This window comes from Hypomesus transpacificus, chromosome 21 (genome assembly GCF_021917145.1).
Source record: "Hypomesus transpacificus isolate Combined female chromosome 21, fHypTra1, whole genome shotgun sequence".
In the NCBI taxonomy this organism is placed as follows: Eukaryota; Metazoa; Chordata; class Actinopteri; order Osmeriformes; family Osmeridae; genus Hypomesus; species Hypomesus transpacificus.
In genome coordinates, this window is record NC_061080.1 from 6,579,943 (window position 1) to 6,591,642 (window position 11,700).

The 11,700-nt window shown below is 41.6% G+C and overlaps 1 protein-coding gene across 9 annotated transcripts; it reads right to left on the reverse strand.

The window, feature by feature from the left end:
• Positions 1 to 4,720: 4,720 nt before the first annotated feature.
• Positions 4,721 to 11,041, reverse strand: c21h6orf120 (chromosome 21 C6orf120 homolog). Of its 9 annotated transcripts, none has more exons than XM_047044112.1 (4): positions 10,990 to 11,041; positions 9,716 to 9,835; positions 8,828 to 8,936; positions 4,721 to 6,479 (listed from the first exon to the last, which is right to left on the reverse strand). In XM_047044112.1, exon 4 carries the CDS (start codon positions 6,419 to 6,421, stop codon positions 5,864 to 5,866), a length of 558 nt encoding a protein of 185 aa, XP_046900068.1. In that variant the 5' UTR covers positions 6,422 to 6,479; positions 8,828 to 8,936; positions 9,716 to 9,835; positions 10,990 to 11,041; the 3' UTR covers positions 4,721 to 5,863. The 9 variants fall into 9 exon arrangements, with proteins under 9 accessions (XP_046900068.1, XP_046900072.1, XP_046900065.1 ...); XM_047044116.1 differs by having other exon boundaries at positions 4,721 to 6,407; positions 8,831 to 8,936; positions 10,912 to 11,027; XM_047044109.1 differs by having other exon boundaries at positions 8,831 to 8,936; positions 10,912 to 11,027.
• Between the last annotated feature and the right edge of the window lie 659 nt (positions 11,042 to 11,700).

Here is an 11,700-nt window from a genome sequence, read left to right on the forward strand (position 1 = left end):
TTGGTGATATGACACAGGGGGCCCTGTAATGGGGTGACTCCCTGTTAAGCCAAACTGTCATAGCTAGTATAGAAGTAATAGATAAAAGTTGCTCCCCTGAACCTTCACCATGGATGCAGAGGTGCCCAATTGTCCTCTGAGAGCTATCAACCTGTAGTTTTTTTCACAGGCAATGACTAAATTTTGGACCATAAGTTTCACATCCCTATAAATAAAGTATATTATTTATAATGCGATTAGTGTATACTTTTTATCCATCATAAACAAACGGACGTGTTCAAATCAAGGTATTTGAAAATAATGGGCAATGTCACAACAAGGACACACAAACACCCTGTTCAACGTTAAATACACCCCCAAGTGGCCAACAATTTACATTACAGCAGTAATGCTAAACGGGACAAACATTTGCATATTTGTGGTCTCGATTTAACATAATTATTTATAGCGAAGTACTGGACACCGCATTAGCTCGCAATGTACAAAGAATGTAAGTCTGGATAAGAGCAGAGAATCTGATAAGAGCATCTGCTAAATGACAAATGTAAGTCATATTTCCCGCCCTGGCTAGAAGCAGAGCTCTGTGACGTAGAACAATGGCGTTCTAAAAGGGAGCTTGACAGCTTCTCGGTGCCACAAAACTCAAGGCTTAAAGCGGTGGAACGTTTAAACAAATTACCTAAAATCACGCCTAAAAACGGGATTTGTGAGAAAACTAATAGAGGTAACTGAAATCTGACTTCGAATAAGTTTAAGTTACGTTAGGTTACATACGGAATTGAAAGAAAAACGGAGCAAAACTGATTGAAAACTGAAACGGAGCATGTGGGCAAAGTAGAATGTGCGCAGTCTTATGATATGCCCCCGGACAAAGCCTTGGTCGTAGGATACTTCGATTAGGTGCTCAGTTTTGTTCCAGATCACCAACTTTAAGTGCTGAAGCCCTGTGAAGTGCATCCCAATTTGCACCTGTATGTAGTAGCCGTTTGGACCATTGCAGGCAATATGGTTGCGAAAAAATGTGAACAATGGAGCGCATGGACATGGCCTCTTCATAGCTGGTTGGTCGTAGCACTCTCTATCTAACCACTCGTTCAGGTGCTTTCTCGAGTGTTTGCAACCAACTACCGGACACGTCGTTCCCGAACCACTTTTCTTCATGTTGTAAATTTTATATTCTCTTTGTCACTGCGATATCAGTGCTTTGTCGACACAACAGTGCTAGCTAGCAAAACAAACCCAGCCCGCCAGAACGGAAGTGGGTTGCATCGAGGGTAGGATTTAGGATGTAGAGCGGAAACGGCTCAAAAACTTGTGTAATAAACGCTGCAGCGTTTAATCGCAGAAATACCTTTATCAATACTTTAGGTATTGACCACAAATTAACCACAACTTACAATGTATTTTAACTGTATAAAAGAATAAACACAGGGGTAATACAGGAATGTAGCAATCTCACAACTTGGCCCCGAATTAAGTAAATGTAAGAGATAGTCAAGTTAGAATTGCATGTAATCACGTTTAAAAGTTTAAGGTTTGTTTGTCTTGATGTAGCCTCGAGGCATACACTGCAACATTTTGACCCTTTTTGACACATTTATAAGATAATACTTTATTTGTCCTGCAGTGGGGACATTGCAGAGACTTTGAGACTTCTTAGACAAGTGCGACAAAATCTAACTGTTAAACCACTCTATAGCGTGCTGGCAGACTACCTCTGCCAAGATCCCAAAATCGCATTTTGGTGCGTCCCAGTCTTTTACAGAAGGTAAACTGTCTAGTAGTGGGCTGCTGGGCTTGCCAGTTTCATGGCACATAAGGAGCAAAACAGCTTTTTGTTGAACGCAGTTTGGGAATTTGCACACCAATTCCTCTATCTGTGACTGAACACTCAGCAAAATGTGAGCCAGCATTGCTGAGCTCCACTCTCAGGGCAGAGAGAGATCATAGGTGGAGCTCTCCCCGTAGTCATCACAAGAGACGTTTACCCAGTACTTTCTCCTGTCCCTGAACATCTATGCAACCTGACAAATAGACACAATGGCAAACTAATGGCAAACTCACATGAGAACATACTTAATAATAATAATAATAATTCATTTTATTTGAGGGCGCCTTTCAAAGCACCCAAGGTCACCTTACAGGGCATAGTTAAAAAACAAAATCAACAATGATAAAAAACAAGAACAAGACACATTAAAACAATTTACACAGGGGTGGTGAGATGTGTGATAGACAATGAATTATATGGAATATGACAGTTTGAAAAGATGGGTTTTTAGATGGGTCTTGAATGTGGAAAGAGTGTCGGAGTTACGAATGACAGGTGTGAGGGCATTCCAAAGGTGGGGGGCAGATCGGCTGAATGCCCTGGACCCCATGGTAACCAGACGGGCGGGTGGAACAGTAAGTTGAGTGGAAGAGGAGGACCGGAGAGTGCGGGTGGGGGTGTTGAAGTGTAGGAGTTCACAGATGTATGGAGGGGCGAGGTTGTGGAGGGCCTTGAAGGTGAGGAGCAGAATCTTGTAGTGGATGCGGGTTTTGACCGGGAGCCAGTGAAGCTGCTGAAGAACAGGAGTGATGTGATTAATGGAGGGGGTTCTGGTGATGATACGGGCGGCAGAGTTCTGGACCAGTTGGAGTTTACGGATGGACTTGAGGGGGAGACCGAAGAGGAGGGAGTTACAATAATCAATGCGGGAAGTGACCAGGGTGTGAACCAAGATGGCTGTGCTATGGGGTGTGAGGGATGGGCGGAGGCGGTTGATGTTGCGGAGATGGTAATAGGCAGACCTGGTGATGTTATTGATGTGTGCTTGGAATGATAGTGTGCTGTCGAGGATGACACCCAGACTCTTAACCTGAGGGGAGGGGGAAACTGAAGTGTTGTCGATAGTGATGGAAAAGCTGTCAGGTTTTGTGAGGGTTGATTTGGTGCCGATGAGGAGAATTTCTGTTTTATTGCTGTTGAGTTTGAGGAAGTTGCAGGTGAACCAGGATTTTATTTCTTGTAGGCAATCGGAGAGGGAGGTGGGAGGAAGGGTAGAAGTGGGCTTGGTGGATATATAGAGCTGGGTGTCATCCGCGTAGCAGTGAAAATGGATGTTGAATTTACGGAAAATATGGCCAAGGGGAAGTAGATAGATGATGAACAGGAGGGGGCCTAGGACAGAACCCTGGGGAACACCGGTAGTGACTGGAAGTAACTGGGATTTGAAAGTTTTGAGTTGGATGAACTGAGTGCGGCCGGAGAGATATGATTTAAACCAGTGCAGGGGTGTGTCAGTGATACCAATGGAGGCCAGTCTGTCAAGGAGGATGTTGTGTGAAATGGTGTCGAAGGCCGCACTCAGATCAAGGAGGATGAGAATGGTGAGATGTCCGGAGTCTGCTGCCATGAGAAGGTCATTGGTGATTTTAACAAGGGCTGTTTCTGTGCTGTGGAGGGGGCGGAAACCAGATTGAAATTGTTCATAAAGATTATTGAAGGATAAGTGAGCTTGAACCTGAGATGCTATTGTTTTTTCCAGAATTTTTGATATGAAAGGGAGATTTGAGATTGGACGGAAGTTGATGAAGTTGTTGGGGTCAGCACCAGGTGTCTTGAGTATGGGGGTTATAGCAGCTGTTTTGAAGGATGAGGGGACGAGGCCGGAGCTGAGGGAGGAGTGTATGATGGACGTTATTAAGGGGGAAAGAGATAGTAGGCAGCCTTTAACTAAAACAGTAGGAATAGGGTCCAGCTGGCAGGTAGATGATTTGGACTTTCGGATGAGGTCTGAGATTACTTACTAGTATCCAATGACTAGTCCTATTGATTAGTGAGAGTTCTGTTGATTAGTAAATACCATAAGTACACAGGAAATTTTCCTCCACACACCCTAGTCCCTTGTACGAAATTATACAAAATGTTAATCTGTATGCCTGATGTGTCTGATTGTATATGTGTGCGTCTTCCCCTTAGATTTTCTGTCTGCAATGTACCGGCCATTTTGATTTCCTGTTTTGGCTCCTTCTCGTCCCTTTTGACGTGCCCGCATGGAAAAGATTTTAGGATGGTAAGCACACAGTTGCAGACCGTTTTGCAAAAAAAAAAATATCTTCAGTCGAAGTTTAAACGATTCTTCCATCACTGTCTGGTGTTTCAGCATTTTATATAAAAAAACCAATGCAGACTACACTGGTTACAGTTACATCTATATGTATTTGTTCATTCAACTTAATTAACTCAGTTCAAGCGATTTCTGTGAATGCACGCAGGTGCAGTTGGTTGCATTCTGGTAGCTCAACCAATAGATTAAAACAGACGTCATATTGTAAAAAATATTCCCATTACTACCATACATATTGTAACATTTTGCATTGTGATGTATTGTGCCACAATATATTGCTACACCCCTACCCTGCAGTAAATACACTTAAAAAAGCTTTTCATTTAAGAAACCTACACAAAAAGGATTCGGTTACAAAAGCGTCTTGGGCAGAGTAGAAAGCAACAGTCTGACATGGAAGGTTGCAAAGTCATTTGCTAATCTTTATTTGAAAATTGCATTGCCATTCACCCAATAAATCTCATCTAAGGCACTGCTGAACATGTTGGTTCATTAGGGACATTTACTACTTTTTTTTGCATAATTGAAGAAATCTCATAGGAGATGTGTATTTCGTCTTAAAGCAGGCAGATATGAAAATTATTTCTGATTCATCTTTACAAATGATGTTCAGAACCATAACAAATACTTTTATTAATGAAAAGCTTTCCTGACGACTAAGAAACAAAATTCTTAGCAGACCACACACTAAGTGTATATGCTGCTCATCACACAAACTTGTATTGCAATGATAACGCCACATTCTTGCTAAAAGGTACTTTTAATGTAGCCTGGCTCTGCCCTCATTTTGCTTGTTTTTTGGAAAGAACATTTTTGTAGGTCCAATCAGCGAACAGAGGGAGTGGATGACAATGATGACGTTGATGTTGTGCACTAGTTTGAGTTGTAGTTCAGTGGTGGAGAAAAATGTGAGCGAAGCTATTCGGTCCATTGTGGCAACGCTGCCAAATATCCAGGAGCTAGCTGCCGTAGCTGGAAAATCAAACTTTTCCCGAACCCCGTGGGTAGGAGGGCCACAACATCATGGCCACCAACAAAACTCAGCAAAGAATGTTCTTACTCCGGCTTTAACTTCTGGATAGTCGGCAGCATTGCCACAACGGACCAAATGGCTTCGCTCACATCTTCCTCCGCCGCCATTACTGAAATACAACTCAAACTAGCGCACAATATCAACATCATTCTCAGCCACTCCCTCTGTTGGCTGATTGGACCGCCAAAATTGTTTCTGGCAAAGACTGACTAATATACATCTTGACATACACCACTTTGGTGGGACCACTTCCTACATAAATTCATCCTGATCTTCAATTGACAGATGATTGTCAGTACAGCCCAATAGTTTTCGAACCTTCCAGAAATGCTCTTAAATGATGACCCATTTAAAACAGTTTTCAGAAAAATGTTCTCCTAAATGTTTGTAGAGTAATTAAAAACTTCCTAAGAATCCAATTTTCATGGAAAAAGCAGGACCATCCATTTGCGTCATCTCTCAATTTGAAAAGCGATATTTCCTTCTGAAAAGGATTAAATTGGACTAGGCTTTTTTGTATGACATGGCATTTACTCTTGTTACTAATCAGAATTCATGAAAAAAGGTTTAATTATATAAAAATTCCATCACCATGAACTCAGAAGAAAAATTCAGATTTTCCCAATTACAGAAAATACACAATTAATACATTTTTCATCTGTCCTCTTCCCGAAACATATTTTTTTGTTTCTTACATTATAGCAGCAAAAACAGTTCTTTAGAACAAAATTTCAAGAATAATCTTCAAAAGTCCAATTAAAATAGTCCAGAAAATTGACTCCTCCTCCTCAAAGTCTTCATCTGGTCCTTGGCGGTATTTCTGTGGCCTTATTCTGTCCTCTGAGGTGTAAAAGCTTTTATCAAAATGATCCTTGGGAGCAGTCTGATCATAAAACACACGCATCTCAAACTCACTCTCCTGGTGGGAAGGGTGTCCATAGATTCCAATCCCAACTGGCCTTACAAAGTCCCTGGGTACCACAACTGCATCTTTACCGCATGTCACCGACTGCAGTTTGTAAGTGTCAAAACTTGGTCGCAGGGTCTTGTCAGACACATATAGGTCAGCGTCTCCTTTCAGGCTACGCAAAAGCAGAATGATCCTACCATCGTGGTTAAGACGCAAGTAGCTGTAGTTACCGGCTCCTATGTGGCCCTGGACCACATGCAGCAGCAGCCATTCTTCAGAGACAGCATCTTCCTCAGAAGGATGCAGGAATCCCCTAGCCTGGGACAGGAAGACAGCAACTGCCAGGAGACAGCTGGACAACACCATGGTGGAGATGTTCAATCACCGACAGGTTATCACCATTATTCTAGCATTTGTTGATAACCTGGAGAACAGTATAAAAGGGACATTTGAAATATGAGATATTTAATTAGATATAAAAAGGTAAAAACTAGCTTAGCTTTTATCCCCTATTTCTTAACTATCAGCAATGGTGATCAATGCTGATTATTGCTGCTAGTTTTATTTTGATTGTTAAAGAACACTGCTATGGTGGGACCTATATAAGAAACAACTCGGACATAACACCTTTACAGCTGTGGCCTACATTTACAGACAGTGGGTTGTAATCTGATGCACAAATTTGTTCAGAATTTCCCCCTCCCTGTCTGAATGAATTGCAACCAGGATATTCAGCCAGGTGGAACATGAGAGTATACTGAACAAGATTTGTTAGCATGTCATTGATCAAGATTGATAAGATATCCTGAACAGAATAAATACGATCCTTAATAGATTTGAACACATTGCATAGGTTTTCCATCTGCTAGAGACAGATTCCTTAAAATGCAAATGTTTTTAATGTACCTGGCTACGACATTAACTCCTATATTTGTCTCATTTTATATTTTTGAAATTTGTATATTTTTTTCTGATTAATTCTGATTTGGCACTAAGGGACTAAACACGCTTGACTGATTCAGTGGGCGCGGGCCGCTGATGGTTTGCTAGTTAATCTGCGGACCCTGATGATGAGCTAAAAGGAACACATATCCACAACCTGGATGAGTAACTAAATGACTGTGAATATGAGTGAAAACTCTCGGTCGGGCTGTGACTATGGGGCATGTGTCAACCGAGCTCGTAAAACAAATGCCTCTTAGCTCAATTGGATAGACCTACAACCAATCAGAGCAACGTAATATGTTGTTTGTTGAAAATGAATTCAACCCATGTGCTCTTTGGTGACGTTGTTGATTACGTTTCTGTTGATCATCTGTCCATCATCGTATAAAGCCCGCCCTGACAATTTAATTGGTCCACCCAGATCCTGGTTTTCTGTAGTTGTCCCCAATACGAGTAGCCTGGTCCTTACCAGACCCTCGTACATTTCATTTGTACAGAGGGTCTGAGATCTCTCCATTGACAAACGTTAACTTCCTTGAAGGCGGGTCCTCTGTTGAAGTTTAAAACTATTGGATCCGCCCAGAGCCACTCTGATTTGCCATAACCAATCGCAAGCGTTCGCCTTAGCCAACTCCTTCATCACTACTGTAACGGAGCTAGCTGCCGTAGCTGGAAAATCTAACTTTTCCCGAACCCCGTGGGGAGGAGGACCACAACATCATGGCCACCAACAAAACTCAGCAGAGAATGTTCTTGCTCCGGCTTTAACCTATGGATATTCGGCAGCGTTGCCACAACCGCAGAATAGTTTCGCTCGCATCCTTCTCCGCCGCCATTACTGAACTACTCAAACTAGTGCACGACATTAACGTCATCGTTCTCAGCCACTCCCTCTGTCCGCTGATTGGACCTACAAAAAAATAGTTGCTGGAAACCGACTTCAGAGCCGAGCTCCCAGACCTAGTACAGAAGCAAAATCCAAATTGAGCGGAAGTACGTAGGAGGGCAGAGCCAGGCTACAATACGAGACCCTCCAGACCCAACTTCCCGACCAAATTTTTTTGTGGGTGGGACGAAGTTGGGCTGGCAGCCAGGCTAACAAAAGGCACCTGATATACCTAAATTACTAGCTAACCAAACCTTCCTTATCTTATCCGTATTTTCTTCTGTCTCTGTTTGTGTTTAACGAGCTGCTTAAGCAGCCCACAGAGCCATGCTCCCGGTGACTATGTTTTGAATGATCAGCAGCGCGGCGGGGGAGGGGGAGGCTAATTTTAGTAATTTTATTAAACAATTGATGTACGTTTGTGCACCAGTGATTTGATTAAATGACATGACTCATCTCTCGATAGGCCTTCATAAGTTAATGTTACATTATATTACCCACCAGTCTCGGTAAGCTCGGACCTTGTTGATCTTCGGGTTTTGGGAAATTTGGAACCAGGTCCTTATAGAACCGGGTATCGATCCCCATCCCTACTAATGTAATGATTGTTTTTGTTTTTACAGTTTATTACTTACTATAGTCTTTTCCTATTTGACCTACACCACAATTTCATATATTTATAAAAATATTTACAGAATATCCTTATTCTTCTGATAACCAGTAGCAGCTAATCAAAATATATACTCTACTGCTTTTTACAATGGGAGAAAATGAAGTGAGAAGAATTAAGTTTAAGTTATCGTTGATGCGGCCCTCCAACACACTTCAGGTTTCTCATGTGGCCCCTTGGAAAAAAAATTGCCCACCCCTGTATTAAACTATGGAGTGACCAAAAGAAAGGACGTGGGGTACATTTTTCATGCTCAAGATCCAAAGCTTACCACCTCATCTGTGAAACATGGTGGAGGTAGTGTTATCACATGGGCATGTCCTGCTGCCACTGGAACTAGATCACTTGTACTGACCGCTGACATTTGTTAGGGATGTAACCTGTGTATGAGGAAAAAAATAAAATGTAATGTCTTCAAATCCAATAAAATGCCTCGAAAAACATTAGACAGCATGTTATGAGACAGCACTTTGCACCACCTTACAACTCTGACACATTTTCAACTGCTCAATGACTGCTCAAATGACACATCAGGTATCATGTGTACAATTTATTTTAATTTGCCAGTGAGGTACTAGATACCATTTATTTTTCTATTTATCAGTGATTTTTCCTATTGAATCATAAATGGTATATTGCAATTGATTATACTTATGTTGCATATATTTTGAGAATAAAGGCAGGGTAGGCAAGTTGTGCGAAGCTAGCTATTTTAGCTTATTTTTGACACGATTCAAACCAAAATATCCCACCTTCTTCCTTCAAAGCCACTCCCACAAAACTACAGTAAGGAGTATTGAATGGAGGGGCAGAACGCACACAGGTCGGTAGGTAGACAGACAGACAGCCCGTCCAATCAGTAGTCAGGGTACCCCTTGATGATTGGTCGTGTTTATTACAGTATTGCAACGCCCACAGATTTCATATTACCGTCAAACCTTTAGATATATTGGTTGCCATCAAGACATGAGGTTACTTTAGGCAAATAAGACAAAAAGTGCTTCTCAACAACACTGCCCACCCTGCCTTTAATATCTGTATTACAAAAATGGATGATGTTGATATATAGAATTTAAGCATGATAAAATAAGACAGTGATGTATCATTTGAGCATTTGTTTTGCATTTGAAAGTTAGATTGAATTGTGAATAGTGCATACCATTGAGCCCACAAGGCCAGTGATGTTTCCCTGCGGCAGTTAGTAAAGCAGTCAGAACATCACTCACGTCTTCCAATGTTCATAGTTATTTGATGTAGGCCTAGCTAGTAAGGGGCCATCCTAAAGTAACAAATAAAAACAATCATGTTTTTGTGGGGACACTGCTAAAACTGGTGACTTGAGCCAGCTATGAGGGTCGTACGACTGTATGGACAGTGCCAATAACATACCTTAAGAAAAACAGTTTTACATTTCCTCAATGTCTTAGCACTTAATATGCATGCCAATGGAGCTTTAACGCTATTCTATACTGTACATTTATATTATATTTATGTTCATGGTAGTCTTGTACTGTATAACAATTCCCTTCACGGATCAATCACTCTACTGAGTTGGCCAATGACAGTAAATTCCACAATATTTGTTGAGCAGCTCAAATGAGTTAGTGTTGTTCGGCTGTAGTAAGATTTTGTATTTTATATTTTGTCGAATATAGTCAGCTTGAATGACTGTCATTACGGATAGTTTCGATTGACAACAAGCTTTAAAAAGAATGTCAGCCCCAATGTTTTATTCCTTTATCCTGATTCAAAACAGATCGGGTTGAAAACTAACTATTGCTACCTAGCACTAACTTGGCTAAAGCTAGTGCTAACTAGCGCGATCTGCTCTGGCGATTAGACCTCCTGATGCAAAATAGTTCGGGTGGAAAACAAACTTGCAACCTCAGCTAAATAACGAGCGCTAGCTAACTCAATCTGACCCGTTACTGTACATCTCAACGTTGTATGTAAATCATTTGCACAGTGAGGATTAACGGGGAGGTTTGTAAATCCAAACTTTCACGCGTAGGGCCCTAACTACTAGCCTAGGACTACAGGAGCACGTTGGCACTATTATTATAGTAGGCTAAACTAGTTCTGCTGTCAATAGTTTTGACACCAGCTATCTAGCTCACATGCATGAAAAGTATGCAGGATTTGCATATCATTCACACATGGTTATGGTTACGTATGCCTACCAGCACATTTGAATGATCCTAGACGAGTCATCAGACTGCTAGCTAGCTCTATCAGTAGTACGGTAAAGACCACATAAAAAAAGCTTGGCACGCTTGCTGGCATTTGAATAAGGTTTTAAAAGATTAGCTAACGTGGTGGATTCTGATCTAAACTTCAAATAGTTTATTATCTTACCGTAAATAACTGCGTACTTTGTGTTATTAATACATATTCAATTTCGTAGACACAATACAATATAGTTAAACACCCCACTGTTTTTTTCAGTGCGCGCCGGAACAGGAAGTGTCTTCTTCTTCGATTTAATGGCGGGTGACAACCATAGGCTGCGTCTGAAACCGCTAACTCGTTCTCTCATTTACTATCCCCTATGTAGTGAAGGGCAGTGAGTGCACTATATTTCAGCAGTGAGTGAATGAAATGAGTGAGCGATTGCAGACGCTGACATAAATTCCCAGCTTCAGAGAGCACTCGGGTATGGAAGGCCCAGTGGTCAAGTATTAAGACGCCCCCGTGTGTCAACCACATGTAATTACCACCAACTTGGAAAGCAAAGTCGCCGTCCTTTGCGCCTTGCTTGACGCGGCCCTGTCTCAACCACGCGGAAAAAAGGCAGACTTGCAGGCTAGTCGCCGTCATTTTCGCCTCAAATTTTATGGAAGGCCACTTTAAACGTCTTAGAAACTCATGTTAACACGAACAAAAAGTAAGCCTTTTTCTGTTGTATTCAAGCTGGCTACATATGTATTTAGTTAGATATACAAAATGTATTTATTTACTGATATATTAGTTGCATTACCAACTCTGCTAGCGAACGTTGACAGTGTGTTTTGCTTGTTTTGTTAAGATTTAGGCTTAATCTCAATACTCTGTCTTGCCCCTACCCCTTACCCCTAGCCCTAAGTTTACCCCTAGCCCTTGACCCTCGAAACTGAGGGTTGCTAGTGGAGTTTAGTTAAAACTGTA